At 44.3% G+C, this 21,372-nt stretch overlaps 2 protein-coding genes across 5 annotated transcripts; one reads left to right on the top strand and one right to left on the bottom strand.

Moving 5' to 3' along the window:
• The first annotated feature begins 369 nt into the window (after positions 1–369).
• Positions 370–9,449, top strand: terb1 (telomere repeat binding bouquet formation protein 1). 3 transcript variants are annotated; one of them, XM_052474927.1, is made up of 22 exons: positions 370–1,054; positions 1,163–1,273; positions 1,372–1,500; positions 1,590–1,721; positions 1,997–2,057; positions 2,233–2,351; positions 2,547–2,675; positions 3,164–3,316; positions 3,753–3,884; positions 3,990–4,115; positions 4,284–4,405; positions 4,622–4,987; positions 5,332–5,813; positions 5,955–6,025; positions 6,173–6,268; positions 6,367–6,573; positions 6,635–6,718; positions 6,832–6,954; positions 7,086–7,127; positions 8,292–8,371; positions 8,716–8,858; positions 8,994–9,449. In XM_052474927.1, the coding sequence occupies exons 1-21, from the start codon at positions 1,018–1,020 to the stop codon at positions 8,827–8,829; spliced, it is 2,916 nt and encodes a 971-aa protein (XP_052330887.1). In that variant the 5' UTR covers positions 370–1,017; the 3' UTR covers positions 8,830–8,858; positions 8,994–9,449. The 3 variants fall into 3 exon arrangements, with proteins under 3 accessions (XP_052330887.1, XP_052330888.1, XP_052330886.1); XM_052474928.1 differs by having other exon boundaries at positions 371–1,054; positions 4,263–4,405; positions 6,662–6,718; XM_052474926.1 differs by having other exon boundaries at positions 371–1,054; positions 4,263–4,405.
• A 5,847-nt stretch (positions 9,450–15,296) lies between these two features.
• LOC118401202 (protein TsetseEP-like) lies at positions 15,297–20,666 on the bottom strand. Of its 2 annotated transcripts, none has more exons than XM_035798514.2 (2): positions 20,501–20,666; positions 15,297–16,918 (listed from the first exon to the last, which is right to left on the bottom strand). In XM_035798514.2, the coding sequence occupies exon 2, from the start codon at positions 16,909–16,911 to the stop codon at positions 16,063–16,065; it is 849 nt and encodes a 282-aa protein (XP_035654407.2). In that variant the 5' UTR covers positions 16,912–16,918; positions 20,501–20,666; the 3' UTR covers positions 15,297–16,062. The 2 variants fall into 2 exon arrangements, with proteins under 2 accessions (XP_035654407.2, XP_035654408.2); XM_035798515.2 differs by lacking the exon at positions 20,501–20,666 and adding an exon at positions 20,192–20,340.
• Positions 20,667–21,372: the final 706 nt, after the last annotated feature.

Genomic DNA, 21,372 nt, shown 5'->3' with positions numbered 1-21,372 from the left:
ATTTTCGTACCCTACAAAAAGAAATTGAACTGTATTTTAAGACGGTTAAATGCTCTACTAACAAAAAAACGGTTAGAATTGTAAGTATATGCATGTCCCTTAAGGTCCCTGTGTAATTGTAATGTGATATTGTACCCCCTAGCTCGATTGTCTATTGTTTGTAATCTATGTATGATTGTGTTCCCTCATGTGCTTAATGTATTGATTTGTTATTAATAAAAAAAAAAGTTAAATTTTTTTTTTTTAAAGTCGCTAGATTCCATTCCATTTCCGGACACAAAAAAACCCTTCTCAATGTCCATCCGGAATCCCCAAAGATAAATTGTATAAAATGCGGGATTTATAACTTTGTGGCTGTGGTAACTAGTGACAACCCTATTCCTAGTTTAGTTGACAGATACCGGCATCACTCTGTTCGTCCTCCCCGTAACCGCTCGACTCATGTCCCCCGCTTCTCTCCTCAGCGCTCTAATCCTACCTATTCCTCTCGCAGAAAACGGTGCCAAGTCTCAAACTGCCTTCGTATGTATCTGTGTGGTAATTTAGCTCACGTTTAACCATTGACTCGGTTTTAACTCGGGCGTTGTTAGCTAATTAACTACCTTGCTTCGTTCCTCCTTCCCCTACAAGCACGCCTTTACTGTGGCCAATCAGAAACGATAGCATCGGAGCGGCAATTTATAATCAACTTCCATCCATTGTCATTTTAACCGTCCAGCAACACAGCAGCACCTTGACATCTGTTTAGTGTCCAGCAAAGGACAAATGACAATGTAAAAGAGTATACTTTTGAATTGTAATTAATGAAGTGAAATTATGAACTGGCAAGTAGCTAGCTAGCTAAAGTTAGATAAGTGATTTCAGTGCGGTCGCTCATGAGGAGAGTTCGCTGTGTGACAACGCCGGCAATCTGACTGCTTTCATGCTAGCTGTTACGGCAACTGCACAGATTTATATCTTTGGAACATCTGTTCTAGCTAGGTAGCCTCTTTATTTCATGAAGCATATCCATTGAAGATGGAAAAGGATGTTTCCAGCGTAAGCAAACATAATGGTGAGTGTTGGTCGTAGGTTGATGGACTTCTATAAGTTACACTACAGTACTTAACGGTTTATTTGTTGGTTTTGTCTGTATCTCCATGAGTTTATTTGTACTTTACAGCCACGAAGACAGATCTGAGTTTGTTGCTGGAGTGTCTGAAGTACCAGATGAGATGTCCTGATTCACAGAAACAAGCGCTTCTTACCATCTATTCTATCTGTCAACAGAGAGGTCACACACACAGCAAATCCCCTAAAGATAGATTTGTTAATTTGTCTATAAATCTAACAGTTATGCAATGGCACTGATTTTCTCTCTCTCTTTCTCAGAGGAGAATGTGAACTTCTTCAGAGAGATTGGAGGGGTGGTGTTTGTGTACAACCTCTCCAAATCGAGTGCTCACGCAGAGGTCAGGGAGACCTCTCTCTTCATACTGGGAACGCTGGCAGAGGCCAATGGTGTGTGTGTGTGTACTGGTAGTGTACTTTAAGCAGGTTCTCTCTGATGCTATATGTGAATTGTAAACAGGCTGTGTGTGTGTGTGTAGTGTACTGTAAGCAGGCCTTGTGTAGGAGGGAGCTGTTCAGTGATCTGACAGATGGTCTGATGCAGCAGGACAGCCCACTGACCCAGAGGAGAGTAGCTGTCTACCTGATCTCTGTCCTTGTCGCCAACAACAGTAAGCGCTGCGGTTGAGAATTGATTTTGGACAGGGAGTGATTGTCATGACAGGCATGTGTTTAGCTGGTACAGCCAGAGGAGGATGGACCGCCCCTTCTTGGGCTCCCCTGTCTGGTGCCTCTCAAGGTTACTTCCTTCCATGATGTTTTTCCTTGCCACTGTGGTACTGCTTTATCTTTGGGGTCTAGGCCACGTTACTGTAAGGCACTTTGGGATGTTTATGTGAAATCACTGTATATTACACATTAAATGTGATTGTGTGTGCTGCTTTAGGGTCTGGACAGATTTTCGCTCAGACCTCTGGCTGTCTGGACATCCTGCTAGACTTGTTCAGGTAAACACTGAAAAGCACCACTGGTTTTCATGCAGAAGTTTCCAAATGGAGAACTAATTTACTTTTACAGAAGACCTGGATGGTCGAGGTGAGCAGTAGATACAAATAGCACTGAAACTATATAGGACAACACCAATTCCAGTTCAGGTTGATTGATTGATTTTTCTCTCCACAGGACTAGTTTCCCTCTCTCTGGCAAGGCCACAGTGAAACCTGCGAACATCACTCAGCTGTTCCAACTCTGGACCTCTGTGTCCAGTGCTCTCTGTGGCTGTGTCAACAACCCCCAGAATGGTAACACCTGTGTCCGTGTGTATGTTTGTGTTCTTGTACAGTGTTCTATGCAGCTGAACATAAAATAAACCACTGTGGTTACAGCATGCATGTGTGTATCTTGCAGTAGGTTAATGTTTTAGAGAGACGGAACAGAAGGGAAATTGAAGGAAGAGTACCTTTTTTGTCTCATGTCTTAACCCTTTCTTTCCCTAGAGGAGAGCCAGCGTATCTGTGTGTCAGCCTTCCCCCTGGTCAAGTCCTGGCTGCAGCAGCTCTCTCACCCCCAGGCAGAGATGGTTCAGCCCATCTGCTCCTTCATAGCCATGACGGTCGCCAACAACCGTGAGTAAGACCGGGATGATGCACTGACACGGTTTGGAGTCCGTTACTTGCATATGTATCCATATCTTGTGATTTAAAATGGTCGGTTAGCCTTTTTCAAAGATTTGCTTAAGTTGTCTGTCACACACAGAATACCTAGGTTGCTCTTGCAATGGATGATTTGTAATTGTAATCTGACTAGTTTTATAAGTGTAGTGTTGTTGGTTCTATTTCCATGATGGCCTGACAAAGATCTGAAGGATTGATGCAGACCTTCAGTCTGTAGAGGTTACAGTATCTTGGAGTGTTTTGGTTTAGACAACCTTTCACTAACTGTTCAAATGAAGATCTCTCTCTCTCGTGTCATGGATGGATGCTTTTAGTCTGTAGATACTACAGTGTAGAGAACAGTTTTGGTTTATCTATTGAACTCCCATTATCTTGTAGTTCACTCCTTTCTCTGTGTCTCACTATCTATCTCTCCCTCTGGATCCCTCTCTCTCTATCAGATTGTGCTCAGGAGACTTTTTACAGAGTTGGCGGGCTCGGAACTCTGACCCAAACTCTGATTCACTTTGCCTCTGATGCCTCCCACAGCCCATTGGCCTGTAAGCTGTCTGTCATCATGACCAAAACTGTGTCAGCCTGCATCACTGACAACCGTGAGTGAATCACTCCCTGAATCGCAAATCAACCCCTACCCCCTAGGCAACTAGATTCATCGGCGGGGTGATTTATGTCAGAGCGGAGTGTCGGGGAGCTGGAACATAATTATAAGAATTTGTATATTGAAAATTGACCACAACAACAGTTTTCATACCTTGATTACATTGAGACACAATCACATATATCCTAAATAATTTTTTGCTGAATTCCTGATGATTTTACAGACTTTGTGTTGCCAAAAACACACAAAAAATATTTGTTTTTACTAGAAACTTTGGGGGGGGCAAAACATAAATTGCTCACAGGAAGATGTTTGCCTGTTGCCTTTCCCTGCTATAGGCCTAGGCACTTGTATAGAACTCATTCACTCTCATACAGCCATGTAAACCAGCGCTCCTCAGGTAACCAGTCCATTCTCTCCTCTGTGCGTAGCTGTGTTGGTGTCAGGTCTGGCAGGTTATGGTTTGGTTCCCCCTCTCATCTCCCTGCTGTCCAGCCCCATCCTGGATCCCCAAGGCAGGCTAATTATCATACTCACCCTGGGACACTGTACTGAGGCCTCTGGTAACTAGCACAGCTTAATTGGAAACAAATAATGACCATATTACATCAATGATAACAGCACAGTAATAACTGGAATAACTCCTAGAGTATTTAACCCCCCTCCAGCGGAGCACCAGTCTCAGTTGTTACAGTGTGGAGGTCTGTCCCTCATCATCACTCTACTGACTGAGTCTACCAGCGAAGAGCTCAGGAAGGCTGCTACGTTCATACTGCAGACCTGCAAACAGGCTAGTGAGTGTACACACACACACACACACACACACACACACACACACACACACACACAAAGACCTGTGTTCAAAGGTCAGCGAGTCTGTTAAAGTGAGTCTAGCCATTTGATGTCCATAGCACTCTCCTATCATCCTTCTCTCATCCCAGCTGTGTCTCTGTGTGGTGCAGTCCAGGGGGTGTCCCTGGGTCAGACTGGGGAGCTGGAGCCCCCTGTGGACATGGAGAGGTACTGGAGGTCAGCACGAGACATGCTGCACAGGATCAACCAGCTGGAGAGACAACAGGCTCAGGTGTACTAAATACACACACACACACACACACACACACACACACACACACACAGCAATCTTTACAAAGGCACTACAAACATCAGTCTTCTCCCCCACACACAGGCATATACACTCAGTCCGTCATCCACGTGCACACTCCTCAAACCCCAAGCTTTTATATAGACACACAAGTCTTCCTCTTATCTCATGTGTGTGTGGTGTTGGGTTGTTTCCCAGGGAGATGAGGAGGACACACCGAACCCCCCAGACCAACAGAACCCTGCAGGATTGGGGAGGAAGGAGCTACTCTCACCCATACCCCTCCCCCCAACCCCCCACCACATCTCCCTACCATACGAGGAGAGGAGAGGAGGAGGAGGAGGAGGAGATAAGAGGTGTGAGGAGAGTTGGAGAGGAGTAGAGTGGAGGGGCCAACAGAGAAGATATGGAAGGGGAGGAGAGAAAGGAGAGGAGAGGGCAATGGATGGTGAGAGAGAGACCCCTGTCCTGCCTGTCTTAGCGAAGGTGGGTAGAGATGGAGAGAGAGTGAAGCGAGACCAGAGAGAGGAGAATCAACCCACAAACAGAGGGCATGACCTAACGGTGAGGATCTAACTAGGTTCCACTCCCCACACAATTGTTCTGTACAGACCCTTGGCCCCTACCCTCTAGGCCAGGCCTGGACAATTCCAGTCCTCGGGGGGCCTGATTGGTGTCACGCTTTTGCTCCAGCTAACACACCTGACTCCAATAATCAACTAATCATGATCTTCAGTTAAAAATGCTGGGAGTGTAACCAATCAGGCCCCTGAGGACTGGAGTTGCCCAGGTCTGCTCTAGGCACTTCATGTTCACCTGAAAGGATTGGATAGGTATAACAAGCAATATTGTAGCTCCACCGTGTCGTATGATATGCTGTCAAAAGTTGTGGTTGTTTTGACCACTAGCGTGTAAGGAGACTGGTATTCCAAGCCAGTGAGGAGCCACAGAAACACAGCCGCAGAGAGCGAGAGAAGAGGACCTGCACACACTCTCTCACACATCAAGAGAGGGAGAGCGACAGGGCAGCATACAGAAACACACCGGCAGAACAGGAAAGACGCACCACGCTGCACACACTTGGAAACACACAAAGAGAGAAGAAAAGGGACAGCGGCTCGGCAGCTATGAGAAACACTTATCCTCTCTACACGAAAACACTGGCAGAGAAAGGCAAAACCACACAGACCGAGAACTGCCGAGACGAGCACCCTGGGAGGAGACTGCAGACTGTGTCAGCCGCGGGCCATGCTGGACTTGGTACAGCTGGTGTCGCGGGGCAGCCCAGTGGTGGAGAGGATGAGAGGTGTTCTGTATGTCTGGGGACGGGAACACTGGTCACCTCTTCCTCCAGGCCACTAGAGGGACACTCCCAGACACACACACACAGGTCAGTACACTGCACAATATGCAAATGCTATATTTATTGAAACATGATTCTTGTGAAGTGTTTCATCTTAATGTTATGTAAGAAATTAATTGGAATTCTGTATATACCTGTTTTTTTTCTCCCTCGTGGTTCGGGGTTTAGCCAAGTGTTCAAGTGCCCAGCTCCAGGCAAGTCAGGTTTGGGCAGGCAGAAGAAACGGTTGGACAATGAAGGTACAAAATGTCTATGGAATAAAGTGACAATGCAAAACTGTGTTTATCGCTTCATCGACAGTTCTGAAAGAAAGCGGAACAGTCTCTTACCAAATCCCAACAGTAATATAGTTCTTTCCTCTCTCTCCCCCCCCTGCACTTTCTTAGATGTCCTCTCTGTGTGTTCTGAGCTTCTGGACAGTGAGATCCGTAAAATAATGGAGACTCCAGCCACCACATATAAACCCACCTATAGGTGCTCAGGTGTGTGTGTGTGTGTGTGTGTGTGTGTGTGTGTGTGTGAGTATGTATACAGTATAGTGTGTGTTTGTTTGTTAACCCAGCTGTTTCCATCTCCCCAGGCTGTGGGTTGCGGTTCAGTGAGGTGACCAGCCGGTCATTCCCTGTCCTCCAGAGGTCCTGTCCTCACAGCTGTGACCTGCACATGGTGCTGCAGCAGGCCACACACAGCTACACAAAGTGCCTCCGAGAAATATGCAGGAGGAGAGACGCACACACGACCAAGCAGAGAGAGGGAGGGATGCAGAGCGTCTCGGATAACTGCAGAGGTAAGAATTCTGAAATGCTGAACACACACGATCTGACGTGATGTGTGTCCTGTTGTAACAGATGCCAGTCTAACTCCTATCCATAAAGGAACCCTGCTGAAGAGCTTCTCAACGCACAGAGGACAATACAGAAATGACCACAACCGTAAGATTCGCAATCTCACCAAAAAGTTATATCCTTTGTCTTTGGGTTGGAAAACGACAACCTATTATATTATTCTCTATCGCGCTCTTCCCCCCCCACCCCATCTCTGTCAGATGTGAGTCTCACCCCTCTAAAGAAGCGTAGTCCATATGGAGATATCACCCTGACTCCTGTGCGTAGAGGTGGTCTGATGAGGAGCGTCTCCTCTGTGACCAGCAGGGGGCAGGAGAGAGGAGGTACAGGATGTTCAGACAACATAACACACTGCAGCACATTGGCACTTTAGCCTTCATTTAACCCGACTCATAATGAGATAGCCTTATTGCTTCTAATGTGTCCTCTCACTCTCACTCACTCACACACACAGATGTTAGTCTCACTCCCTTGAAGAAGGCTCGGCCCTCTGAAGGTAAGGAAATTAAGCTTTTGTTGAAATGTGATACTGTATGTTTTGTTTCGATTTATTTTTGGATGGAAGTGTGTGTGTGTTTAAATATTACTTCTGGAAGTTGTTCTGATCATGCCTCCTAGCTGTCAGGGTTAAATAATCATGCATTATGGTATTGTGCAACAATTACACTGGTATGATTGGGGGTATCTCACTCGATCATTGCAAGGGGTCAGATGTTAGGGTCAGTCTTGTGCTCAGGATACAGAATGGGGTTAGAAAGAGGCTGAGATTTGGGCTAAATTCGAAATGGGTGTTGGAGATTGGATAGTTATGGGATAGTTGAGTTATGGGATAAGTTAGACGGTGGTGACGGGCTGCTTTGAGGTTATAACCAATATGCGACTTGAATGCCTGTGTGTATACACATGCCTGTGTGTGTGCGCATTTGTGGTTGTGTGTGTTTCTCGTGAGATTCCTGGTGTCCAGTATATTCCTGGCAGCACAGAGGAATGTTGAACCACTGCCAATGTTCTCACAGGCCAGAGCGGCCTTAGTTGTTCAACACTAGCTCCTAGCTACAGTAGTCATCACTCTGTTACTGAGCTCTACAGCTGTACGACGCTAGTTTAGCCCCCCCCCTCCCCAATGTCATGTAGCAGTGTCCACTTCTAGCCTTTTGTGTTTCACTCTTCATTCAGATTTACTCTTGCCCTCTCTTTTTGAACACATGCTTCCTCGTCATCCACTTTTTTTGTCTGAAATACTACATTCTCTTTCTCCGTCTGTCTGTCGCCCTCTCGTGTGCTCTAGAGTCTCTACCCCCACCCGCCCTCCTTTCTGTCTTTATCGCTTTTCTCTGTTCTTTCTCTGCCTCTGTCTCTTGCTCAGTCTCTCTCCCTCTCTGGCCATTGAATCTCTCCCTTGTGTACTATTGTTCTGGTTGCAGGCAGCTGTATTAGGAGTGGCGAGTGACGTAATGTCACTCCATTGGAGAAGGGAGGGAGAGATGGTATTTAGTCTTTATTAGATTGTCTGTGTTTAGTTCAATATGCTCTGACAACTGTTGGTCTCTGCTCTCAATGAGGCGTGACATCGGTTCTTTGCTTTCTGTCTCTCACTCTCTTTCTCTATGACTGACACACACACACACAGAATAATGTTCTCTCTCTCGTTGACACACAGACAGGAGAACAGATCATGGGGAAGATGGTGCCATTGATGATCAGCAGGAGACTCTGTTCATGGGAAAACCCTCTCTGACTGTAAGGAGAGAGAGACCAGCTCTGTCTCTGTAGAAGTGTGTGTTGAATGGAGGTTAATCTATAGTGGATGGACTGTATAGGATGGCTAGTGTTCTAGTTACCAGGCAATGTGACAGCAGAGACAACTATGCCAGTATGTGTTTGTGTGATGGTGGCTCCTTCTCTGTTCAGTAGGGAAGTTTGTCTGTCGCAAAACCAAGCAAAGGAGGATGATGACTGATTGTGTTTTGTCTCATGTCCTCTTTCTGTTCTCTGCATTCTCGTACATTCAGTCTTTCCAATTTAAGCCCTGCCCTCTTTCTTTCTCTCTCCCTCCCTCTCTTCCTCCCTCTCTTCATCTACAGAGGGAGAAGAGGAAATTCAGCCGTGACGAGGAGCGTTACCTGTGTCGAGGTTTGGTCTATCCTGGAACACCATCCTGTGGTCCTATCCCTTCCAGCCGGGGCGCACCAATGTAGATCTGGCCAAGACATACAAACACCTGCAGGTAACAGGCATCAACAATGGTTTTACAAATGTTTGTCATTGACTTCAATTTCAGTTGGTGAGTATTCTACTGAGCCTGCTGTCTCTCTGTCCCGTTCTGTCTTGTTCCCTCTCATTTTCTCTTTCTCTCCCACAGGCTAAATTCCAGGGTATGGTTTCAACCTCTCCCTGAGATCTGAGAAGACCACACTGATTTGTCTATTGTACATCACAGTAATATATTTGAAATACTCAAATTTAATATTGAGGTAATAATTTTGAAGTACTTACATTTAATCCCCAGTTTGAATTGGTTAACTTCTATTTTGTACTACTGTAAGTAAACCACATGAAGATGTATTTGAAATGCGTTAATTTAATACTCATTGAGGATTAATGACCGACCTGTTCTGTATTCCTCAACCTTGTTTTTTACGCAGCAGTATTGTGGTGCCCATGTGAAGTAGTTGAATATTATTTGGAATAGAAACATTAATCATTTCCATTTAACTTGACATTTTTCATAATTTTGTTCACTGTTCATGACTGAGATGGTTGTTCACTTGTCATCTCCTGAAGTTGTTTCTATTGAATTAAACAAAAGGGTGTCCGATATGCAGCAATGTCTCATTGCTACTCTCACACCATGCCTTTTCATTCAGGGACCCTAGAGGCTTCAGGGAATGAACGACAATGATTTCTATTTACTGACTTGAGTTTAAGAACTGCTTTCTCTACTTCTAGAGAGTTGATCATGTTTGTCCCTCAAGGAGAAAGGCTTTCTACAGCTTGTTGTTACACTGAATACAAATGTAACATGCAACAATTAAAAATATTTGACTGAGTTCCAGTTCATATAAGGAAATCAGTGAATTGAAATAAATTCATTAGGCTCTAATTTATGGATTTCGCATGACTGCGAAGACAATGTGCATCTGTAGGGGCTAGGATCAGAAAACCAGTCAGTATCTGGTGTGACAACCATTTGCCTCATGCAGCACAACACATCTCCTTCGAATAGAGTTGATCAGGCTGTTGATTGTGGAATGTTGTTCTGCTCCTTCAATGGCTATGCGAAGTTACTGGATATTGGCGTGAACTGGAACATGCTGTCGTAATGTAGATCCAGATCATCCCAAACATGCTCAATGGGTGACCATGGAAGAACTTGGACATTTTCAACTTCTAGCAATTGTGTGCAGATCCAGCACTATCATGCTGAAACATGAGCTGATGGCTGTGGATGAATGTCACAATAATGGGCCTAAAGATCTCGTCACTGTCTCTGTGCATTCAAATTGCCATCGATAAAATGCAATTGTCCGTAGCTCATGCCTGGCCATACCATAACCAAACCGCCATCATGGGGCACTGTTCACAATGATATCAGCAAACCGCTCGCCCACACGACACCATACACGTCTGCCATCTATCCAGTATAGTTGAAACTGATTCATCCGTCAAGCGCACACTTCAGAGTGCCAGTGGTTATTGAAGATGATCATTTGCCCACTGAAGTTGGTTAAGACTGCCGAACTGCAGTCCGGTCAAGACCCTGGTGGGGACGATGAGCATGCTGATGAGCTTCCCTGAGACGGTTTCTGACAGTTAGTGCAGAAACCCAGTTTCATCAGCTGTCCGGGTGGCTCGTCTCAGATCATCCCGCAGGTGAAGAAGCCGGATGTGGAGGTTCTGGGCTGGCGTGGTTAAGCATGGTCTGCGGTTGTGAGGACGGTTGGACGTACTGCCACATTCTCTAAAATGAAGTTGGAGGTGGCCTATGGTAGAGAAATTAACATTGAATTCTCTGACAACAGCTCTGATGGACAAACATTCCTGCAGTCAGCATGCCAATTGCATACTCCCTCAACTTGAGACAACTGTATCATTGTGTTGTGTGACAAAACTGCACATTTTAGTGGCATTTTATTGTCCCGAGCACAAGGTGCACCCTGTATAATGAGCGTGCTGTTTAATCAGCTTCTTGATATGTCATACCTGGCAGGTAGCCTAGTGGTTGGACTAGTAACCGAAAGGTTGCAAGATCAAATCCCCGAGCTGACAAGGTCTGTCGTTCTGCCCCTGAACAAGGCAGTTAACCAACTGTTCCCAGGCCGTCATTGAAAATAAGAATTTGTTCTTAACTGACTTGCCTAGTTAAATAAAGGTAAAATAATCCATCCAACTTCTTTATTTTTTATTTATCTAGGCAAAGGAGGAATGCTCACTATCAGGGATGTAAACAAGTTAGTGCACAAAATTTGATAGAAATACGATTTTTGTGCATATGAACATTTCTGGGACCTTCTATTTCAGCTCATGAAACATGGGACCAACGTTTAACGTTTATATTTTTGTTCAGTATAGATATTAGAGTTTGAGACAATTTTATGCAATCCATGATTATGGGTGTGTGAGTGTGGTTTAAACATGCATGAAACATAGGAGACTGAATGGGAGAAGAAAAGGTACGTGAAAGTAAAAACAACAGCAGGAGCTCATACTTTTCTTACATGGAGTTCTACCAGCAATTGGAATTTGGTTCTGATCGCTAGTGAGAAGAACCTGTTGAGTCAAACTTCTGTTCAATACTCCTGTGTTATAAAAGAGGTTTTATAAACTCAGAAATGTTTGACAATTATGATTTAAATTAGCTTATATTATGATTTCTGATAATCAGGAATCTGAATAGTTTTTTTACTTCAGAAAACGAATAATGAAGTGCTAATAGCGACCACCAGTCAGACTACATCATGAACCTACATATGACTAGCTGCTTTCACTATGTCTTCCTATTAAAATAGGCCAGTAGCCCATCCCCTAATGGTGACCACATCTCTTGAGTGGATATATGAAGTGTTGTTTATTGAGTTCAGAGCCTGTGGAATGATAGGAATCACATCTGGAGAAGAACAGGCTGCTGGTCTGACTGTTGCTATGTTTGGCAGATCTAGGATCAGATCTATGATGATGTTACCCTCTCCAGATCCTATCCTTAATCATCATGGATGAAACACAAAACTGACCAATGGGAGTGTGTGTGTGGCCACAAGTTCTGTCCTTGAGCTGTTCTTGTTTATTAATGTTCTGTAATATTTCATGTTTTGAGTCGACCCCAGGAAGAATAGCTCCTGCTTTCGCAATAGCTTATGGGGATCCTAATAAAATACCCTCACTGACACTGTCATAAGGGAGAGACTGGGGGAGCGATGTGGGGTGTATTCAGTGAGTAACCTGTGACTAGAGCTTACCAGATTCTTGATTCTACATTAAAAACAATTATATTGGTTCTACACTATACATGTCTTGTTTTTTTCTCCCCGATTTCAATCTTGTCTTATCACTGCAACTCCCCAACAGACTCGGGACAGACCAAGGTCAAGTCATGCATTTCCCCAATGTCAATCTTGTCTTATTGCTGCAACTCCCCAACAGACTCAGGACAGACCAAGGTCAAGTCATGCATTTCCCCAATGTCAATCTTGTCTTATTGCTGCAACTCCTCAACAGACTCGGGACAGGCCAAGGTCAAGTCAAGCGTCCTCCGAAACATGACCCACCAAACTGCGCTTCTTAACACCCGCCTGCTAAACCTGGAAGCCAGCTTCACCAATGTGTTGGAGGAAACACCACTCAACTGGCGACTGCAGTCAGCCTGCAGGAGTCGTTATTGCTTGACAAGCCAAGTAAAGCCCCTCCTGGCCAGAATCTCCCCTTACCCGGACAACGCTGGCCCTATGGGTGGTGGTGACACAGCCTGGGATCAAACCCGGGTCTGTAGTGATGCTTCAAGCACTGCGATGCAGTGCCTTAGACCGCTGCGCCACTCGGGAGGCCCCTACACTATACATTTCCATCAGTAATACTACATCCTCCCTGAGGTTTATGAGTAAGGGGACTGGTATGTCAGTATGTGGCCAAACTAGACAGGACAGAAGTATAGCACATTTGAACTACAATTTGAACAGTAAACTCAAACCTTAACGGCAGAACAAGCAGCCGATGTACTACATGCTCAACAGTTTTGACACCTTTGACCTTTCTAGCGTGGTCATCGAATGACTACTGTATAGTAGCACTGGGAGGAGCATGTAGTAAATCAACTTATACAATATTGCATCTGAAACATTCTGAACATTTCAACCCACTGAATACATCCATGGTGGAAGAGTTGTTTCTCAGAGTGGGGGGGGTGTTGGAAAGTTCTGAGTTTATGAGCAGATTCCCTATGCTGCACTCTAGCACAGTCACACTGGAGACCACTGACTTAGACCCCTGAAACCCCCTTCCTCCCCCTCACTCCCTTTTCTCGTCCTTCCCTCTCCCTACCCATTCCCTGTGTCTTCCTTTCTCTCCCACCCCCCTTTCTCTATCACCCCTTTCCACCCTTTTCCTCGCTCCTTCCCTCTCCACTCCCACGTTCAACCGCCAATTCACTCTGTGATAGTGCTCTGTCTTCCTCTATGTGCACACATGTTCTGCACTGTATGTGTACGCGCATGTGAACATGCTTCCGCAGCATGTATGTGTGTTGAGGGAGAGTGGGAACTTCCTGAGCAGTGATCAGGATGAGCAGGAGGGGCAAGAGGGGTTCTATGAGCGCAGAAACACATTCATGCTTCATGCTGTATTGGCCATGGATCTTAAAGGCCCAGGGCAGTAAAAAAATACATATTTTCCTGTGTTTCATACATTTCCACACTATGGAGGTTAGAACAATACTGTGAAATTGTGACAATGCCCTTTTAGTGTAAGAGCTGTTTGTAAAGTCCACCTGAAATTTCAGCCTGTTTTAAGTGGGAGCGAGTTTTGGCCTTCCACGGTGACATATCCAAGCAGTAAATTAGTTAGACCAATAAGACACTTCCAAACCTCTGCCAAGAACAGCACATTTTCCCTCCCCACTCCCAGACTGTCCTAGCGTTGCTTTACTAAAAATGTTTGTTCCAACAATTCTAGTTCTATGCTTGCAGTAGTCCCCTCCTACATACCTACAGGGACATGAGCCATAAGGAAATGGTTATGAACAGCCAAGGGCTCTATTCAAGCAAAACCACTATCTAGTTGTTTCTGGGGCAGAATTATTTTTTTTGCATAGTGAAAGAGTGTACTGGAGCATAGAAGGAACTTGATGCACTGCTCAAGTGCTCATTCATCTAAATGCAAGTGTTCAGTTAAAAATGTAATGTAGCCCACAACTGATGGTCTGTCATTATGTAGAGAATTATTTCACTCCTTAATTTACCTCTTGATTTCCTGATCTCTGTATTGATGTTTAGGGATTGAAATTGACTCAAAGGTAATCTTTATTTGCTGATCTTCTTGGTTATGCTGAGCCATATCTCTGCAGCATTAGTGGCAGCATATAATCTTGGAAACAACGCACTTACAGCCCTCAGCCTCTTTAACCTGTTAAGTCGACCCTCTACTTTTTCGAACATTCTGTTAAAAATCGCGCAACATTTCAGCGCCCTGCTACTCAGGCCAGGAATATAGTATATGCATATGATTAGTACGTGTGGATAGAAAACACTCAGACGTTTATAAAACTGGTTAAATCACGGCTGTGACTATAACAGAACGTGCGTTTCATTGAAAAGTGCAGGAATATCTGATCACTGAAAATGGAAATAAATACCCATCCGCGACTTCAAGGAAATGTTCTAAGTGAACCGAATTAAATGAGCCCGAGGTTGCAGTGCCTACAGCTTCCACACGTTGTCTAGAGTCGTCATTTGATTCGCAATTGATTCTTGGTCTAACCGAATCAAGGGAATCGATTCCCTCCGGTCTCCGACCGGATGTTTTGGTCGAGCTCTCTCCAAGACATTTTTTCGAAACAGACACCTATAGAATTGACATCGCCTCCTGATGAATTTTATCGCTTATTAACGTGTACTAATACCTAAAGTTGCATTACAAAAGTATTTCGAAGTGTTTTGTGAAAGTTTATCGTCGACTTTTTGAATTAAAAAAAAATGACGTTACGTTATGATAGATCGATATCTAGGCCATATATGGACCGATTTAATCAGAAAAAAAGACCCAATAGTGATTATGGGACATCTAAGAGTGCCAACAAAGAAGATGGTCAAAGGTAATGAATGTTTTATATTTTATTTGTGCGGTTTGTGTAGCGACGACTATGCTAATTATTTTGTTTACGTCCCCTGCGGGTCTTTTGGGGTGTTACATGCTATCAGATAATAGCTTCTCATGCTTTCGCCGAAAAGCATTTTAAAAATCTGACTTGTTGCCTGGATTCACAACAAGTGTAGCTTTAATTCAATACCCTGCATGTGTATTTTAATGAACGTTTGAGTTTTAACTAATACTATTAGCATTTAGCGTAGCGCATTTGCATTTCCAGAGCTCTAGATGGGACGCCTGCGTGCCAGGTAGGAGCAAGAGGTTAAAGACTAAAAACCACATTAGAAAAGAACAAAAACAAAGAATCATCTTCAAGGTGGAACAATCTTATTTTATTTTCACAACCAGACAATCACCTTTAATACATTCCTCCAAACCACTTCTCACCATCAAGAAAATATAATAAGGTCACCTCCATTTCAGAGTTAAAGAGGAAGGATTGCGAGAGTCCAAGCATGAATGTACATCATAGAATGTAGGCCGATTTCAAATGTTGTTACAATTCATCAGGTGTACACACCAAGGCAAACGTCTTGTCATACATAGTTACCATATATAGTTACTGTAAGTGTTCTGCTATGCAGTGTTATGTCTATATGGCTCAGAGGGCGATGATGGGTACACTTCTGCCCTGGCCACCCATCACCAAATCCCTTTAGTCAACCTACACTCAGAAAGAAAGGCACGTCTATTACCTGGGGTCTAATCATTATTCCAAAATGTTTCGCAACAGAAACTAGAATTTCTATTGGACAAATTCAGGTAGGTCCCACCCAGTTTAATTCCATTTGCGTACGCTTGGTTCTGTTTGGTTCCTAGGGAATACATCCCAGGTCTCAGATTATCTGAATGCTACTTCACGGTCTTAGTTTTCCCTTTAGCCTTCTCAGATCAAAGTTGTATTATTTTTTTATACATTTTTTTTCTGCTGCGTCTGCCTCTTTTAGAACGTCATTGTCCATTTTTTTTTCTTCTAGTTTTTATTTTCTCCTCCCATATCAGCTCAGTGGACAAGTCACCTTCCGGAATGTCGTCTGCTATGACATCATTGACCATGAGGTCGTCGGCCGTCAGGTCTAAGTGGTTGAAGAATCCGCTTTGCTCAGCTCGCTGCCCATGACATCACACAGAAGCTTCTCCGCCATGGTTGCTGGCTTCTCCGGGGTTTCTTTGGACTCTTGTGGGATGGAGACAGAATTCCAGGCACCCTTTACATTGTCGTCATAGCATTCTGCACCCCCCAGGTCTGTGGGCTGGTCTGGGGCAGATCTGTGGGAGGGGGGAGCATCGAGGGGCTTAGGGGTCAGCTCAGGGACACCCAGGTCCAGAAGAGGGGCGGGGGAGAGGAAGAGCTCTGGAATGACTGGCTGTAGGAGGAACTCCTGGGAGAGGTTTGGCTCTGGGACAGCCTCCTGTTCTATGACGACTGGCTTCGGCTCCGGGACGACTGGCTTCGGCTCCGGGACGACTGGCTTCGGCTCCGGGACGACTGGCTTCGGCTCCGGGACGACTGGCTTCGGCTCCGGGACGACTGGCTTCGGCTCCGGGACGACTGGCTTCGGCTCCGGGACGACTGGCTTCGGCTCCGGGACGACTGGCTTCGGCTCCGGGACGACTGGCTTCGGCTCCGGGACGACTGGCTTCGGCTCCGGGACGACTGGCACTGGTTTACTGACTGACACCAGGGGCTCGGGTTCAGGCGGTGCTGGGGCTACTAGTGGGACGCTCACCGGCTCCTCCAATGAGGGCTCAGCCTCCTGTACCGGTGCTGGCACTGATTCTACTACTGGTTCAGTCGCCTCTGCAACCACCACTGGCGCATCAGCTACTGCCTCCACCACAGCTTCCTGAGTGTCGATTGCCTCCTCTGCAGCCTTCTGCTCGGCTGGTGCAGTGTCCCGTCTTCTGCTGATCTTGTTTCCCATGGTGCACCTGGAGACAATGAGACCGGCAGAGTGAGAGAGACACCTCAACCATGAGGAGAGGGCCCGACAGCGAGCAGATCAGGAGAGGGGGAAAAGGCCATTTGCACACCCAAACTTTGCACTGAGATAAACAACTCTGCTTCTTAAGGGTGGCTGTATCGTCACCTGTCCATTTACATGCATGTTACAGGTTTAACAGGTCTGGTGAATCATATTTAGTTTGTCGTCTTGGACACGGACTTGCACATGAGCTAATGAACTCAACAATGGATAAAATACATTCACCTTTCATTCACAGCTATTAGGTTGTGTGTGCTGGACTTTTCCCTGACCTTGTGCCTTGTTTGATTTTCCCAGCACCAGTGCCCAGTTTGGATGTGCTTATTGACTTCGTACGCCATAAATCACAGGCATCAGTGAGAGCAAGTAAACTAACTGTGGAAATTAGTGATGCACCGATATTAAATTTTTGGTCGATACCGATATTTTCCTTTAAAAAGAAACCTGATACCGATATTTAAAATTGTAACAGTATTTTAAGCATTCTAGTACAGTTAAATAATTAATACACAAGCAGTCTAAGGCACTGCATATCAGGCGTCACCAAAAAGTTATTTTGTTGGCATTTACAACACATGTCCCCATTACCAGTAAAGCATAATCAAAACCCATTTCTTTCACTTCCTTGCTGTGCCATTTCTTTGCTACGGAACGCCGTTTGGGTCTTTGCTACGGAACGCCGTTTGGGTCTTTGCTACGGAACGCCGTTTGGGTCTTTGCTACGGAACGCCGTTTGGGTCTTTGCGTGTCAAAAAAAATAATAGTATGACAAGTTGACAACATTGACGTGTCAGGACATGAATATGACTGCACGTCACAATTTAACGCGTTCATAATTTAACGTAGTTATTACACCATCACTTTTATTTCGTGTCACAACGATACGTATGCGATGATGCTGGTAGTTCTCGTGCACCTACAGTACTGGTCCTAACAAAAAAAATAATCTATCTAGCCCATGGATGCAAACAATGTTCTTCCGCAAAAACATAACAAAATGACAATCTGTTTCAGTAGCTATAAATTAGCTATATAGTTAGCTCGCTGGGTGTTATCTAAAATAACCTTAATTTATAAGAGTTATTTGATTAATGTTGGTCAGACCCATCTATGTGAAGCTAGCCACAATAGTGTACATTGCGGTTAGCCTTCAAAATAAAAGTATGTGTTTTAATTTGCATCACTGTCAATTACATACTTTTATATTGAATGCAAACCGCAAATTCCACTATTGTGCCTAATCCTTATTGTGGCTAGCTTCACAACATAACCAGGTCCGGTCGAGCCTCACTAGCCAGATGAAGCTAGCAGGCTGCTTATAACGTTAGCTTTGGGCAACAGGGTTAAGTAGCGGGATAGTTATTTGTCATTAACTGAAGTTCAATTTCAATAGGCGAACAACAAGCGGCAACCTAGCTAATACTTACAAGGATTCCTACAGCATTGCTAAGAATAATGAAAATGACTACAGTTTCTAGTGGAAGTTGCGGTCGAACAAATTATGCTTTATTACCAATGCGGTATTGCAAACACATCGTTTGTGGCCGGTGTTTTCAGACTTTAAAAAAAGCTTCGACAGTGCTACTGTATCTTTTTTGAAATGCAAAGACCCAAACTGTGTTCCATAGTATGCATGTCTTGAAGCTAATAGCATGTTAAGAATGTGGTCTTGCACGTGTAGCGCAAAATGTCATTACGGCACGTACCGACATTATATTAGGTATGCACGTCAGTTTTGACATTGGGTTTTCACTTCGGCACTTTTGGCTTATATTGGCCAATTCCGAAATGTTCACCGATATATTGTGCATCCCTAGTGGAAATAAGTGTTTGGTTACCAACTGAACACCGCTCTCATCGCCACAAGCTACACCAGTGAGGAGACGGTGTAGAGTGTAATATCTGAATCAACTTGTCTTATGCCGTCAGGGGTGGGAGGATACAGCATTTGGTCCACTTCTCAAAGTGGTTTATCTGCTCTGTCACCAACAATGAACTGTGGATTTCGAGTTGGCTTATAATCATCGAACCATGGTGAGACTTGTCCCTGATGAACCTGTAATGTGACAACCACATCAGAATTATTTACACCACTGGCAGTTGCATTATCATTCTATTGTATGTGGTATGATTAGTGTGAGCTGTCCATGTCACTGAACTTCTGAGTAGTGGAATCCTTTGTTTCTACATGCATTTGACTTATAAAATGAATGAGAGATATATATATATATATATACACTGATTCTTAAATATCACAATTTATAAATGCCTCATGAGGTTAGTTCAACTGTCATACACCATCAGAACCCAAAACACAAGCTTGTTTTACTTCAATGTTAGTAAACAAACACTGTATAGCCTAAAAACATGGTTAAAACTCTCCTTTTGATATCATGGATGGTCATCAGTCCTTACATCCCCAGCCCATTCTGTGAATTTGAGTAGTTTCATTTCTCCAGGCCCATCCCTAAGGTTTGTACCAAAACACAGGTGGGGTGACTATTATTATTTCAATTAAGGATTCTAGCGTTAACCTATCCAATCCCTTCAAATTACCCACGTGCATTTACTTCAAACAACTTCACTATTCTGCAACTGGTTGGTGCAATTCTGCAGAGATAAAAATGGTAAACTACTATGGTTAAATATTGGAATCATACTTAGGGGAATTTGCGCTACACAGGTTAAGAGGCACTATTGACCTCGATGCATTGGAACATTATGTTCCGTCCCGTGCAGGATCACGTGTCCGCTCTATGGAGCTATAGTGTCCCGTCTGTCCCCCGTCCCCCGAGCTTCAAGCGCACGTGCGTGGTATGTAGGCTACATGTCCATGAGCACCGCCGGTGCATGCGACGATTTAAAACAATCCTCGAAAACGCGTTGGAGTCAAACTATGCACTACGAAACAATCGATACACACACTTGTGTTACGCTCCAAATAAAGTACACGACAAATGCGCAAACAGTGAAATTGATTGTCTCAAGTAATGCGCGCAGTAAGATTTGGGGTTTAAACCGTTAAATATTCGTCAAACTGAACATGCACAAAAGCCACTTAAGTTAAGAAACATTGGTCATCAATAACTTTGATTAGGGTAATCTCATTAAGCTAATTTACCACCCAAACCACACCTTCCTCCAGCTGCTGTTCACTAGGCAGCACAAAAATGGGTCCCAGTCCGACATCATCTACACACAGACAGCCCTCTAAACTCACCCATCACCAAAGTAACCCGAACACCGCACTGAGACCTCCACAGCTGCGCATAATCATACAACAAATTAGCATTAATAAACGGGGAATGAGCGGACCTTGTGTTCGGGAGATGAAATTGAACTGAGAAAGAACAAAAGAGAGCTGATGAGGTAGGCGGGGTCGCCGATTGCTGAACAAGCTGAAACAGCCTCGAGTGAAAAGCACACTCACATAAAACAGCAGGCTAATCTAAAAATAACACACAAAAATACATAAATACAATGACTTTTCGTCATTATAGAGTGCAGTGTAGAGAAGATATTTACTAACCTTTGTAGCGGAATTAAAACGCGAATTTAAGCCGTGCTAGAGAGCGGAAAGTTCTTGCGCTCTCACGACTTGGCGAGGCACGCACAGACTGAAGGGGAGGAAAGTTTGGACAGAGGTTTAGTGCGTGTTGTCTGGGATGTGTGTATTTGTGCGCGCGCCCACTGTCGCTCGTACGCCCTGAGACTGTGACCATGTTCCAACAGATAAATGTATCCTTCCTTCCTTCCTTCCTTCCTTATTTCATCCCTACCTTCCTCTCCTTCTTGAATGGTCCACTGGTCTGGATGTATGAAAGCTATAAAGTGGAATCTTTCCTTTCACCTGGCCAATCATTTGAGATCAGTGATTTCTTCAGGGAGCTGTTGGAAGGATGCATTATGAAAGTATTGTAACAACTACATATGTTTTTTCTCTCAAATAGACAACCTCCTCCTAATGAATGTGATGGAGTGGGCACTATTACTGGGATGTTTGTCTCTCTCAATTTTTCAATTTAAGGGGCTTTATTGGCATGGGAAACAACATTGCCATAGCAAGTGAAATAGATAATACACAAAAGTGAAATAAACAAGAAAAAAATGTGTCATTGTTGTTCATTTTCTTAGGCTGTCTGCTTGACCTTTTTTATTTTAAAGGGAAGCTGAGAGGTCAAATATACTGTTTAGGTTTTCTACTTCAAAGTTTACACCTTCACTATTAAAGTGAAATGTTTTGTCCAGGAAGTTGTCTAAAGGGATTTAATTGTGTCACGCCCTGACAGTAGAGAGCCTTTTAATGTCTCTATTTGGTTTGGTCAGGGTGTGATTTGGGGTGGGCATTCTATGTTCCGTTTTCTATGATTTGGTGTTTCTATGTTTTTGGCCTGCTATGGT

The sequence above is a fragment of the Oncorhynchus keta genome, chromosome 22, assembly GCF_023373465.1.
Source record: "Oncorhynchus keta strain PuntledgeMale-10-30-2019 chromosome 22, Oket_V2, whole genome shotgun sequence".
Taxonomy (NCBI): Eukaryota; Metazoa; Chordata; class Actinopteri; order Salmoniformes; family Salmonidae; genus Oncorhynchus; species Oncorhynchus keta.
The sequence above is the reverse complement of the archived record's forward strand: the minus strand, read 5'-3'. Positions and strand labels throughout refer to the sequence as shown.

What these genes read in the sequence shown, in the direction of transcription:
- terb1 (XM_052474926.1), top strand. Translation starts at nt 1,018, where the DNA reads ATGGAAAAGGATGTTTCCAGCGTAAGCAAACATAATG. An exon ending in ACACTGTACTGAGGCCTCTG is followed by an intron (nt 3,885 to 3,989) that starts GTAACTAGCACA and finishes ACCCCCCTCCAG; the next exon opens with CGGAGCACCAGTCTCAGTTG. An exon ending in ACCCACCTATAGGTGCTCAG is followed by an intron (nt 6,269 to 6,366) that starts GTGTGTGTGTGT and finishes CCATCTCCCCAG; the next exon opens with GCTGTGGGTTGCGGTTCAGT.
- LOC118401202 (XM_035798514.2), bottom strand. Translation starts at nt 16,911, where the DNA reads ATGGGAAACAAGATCAGCAGAAGACGGGACACTGCACCAGCCGAGCAG.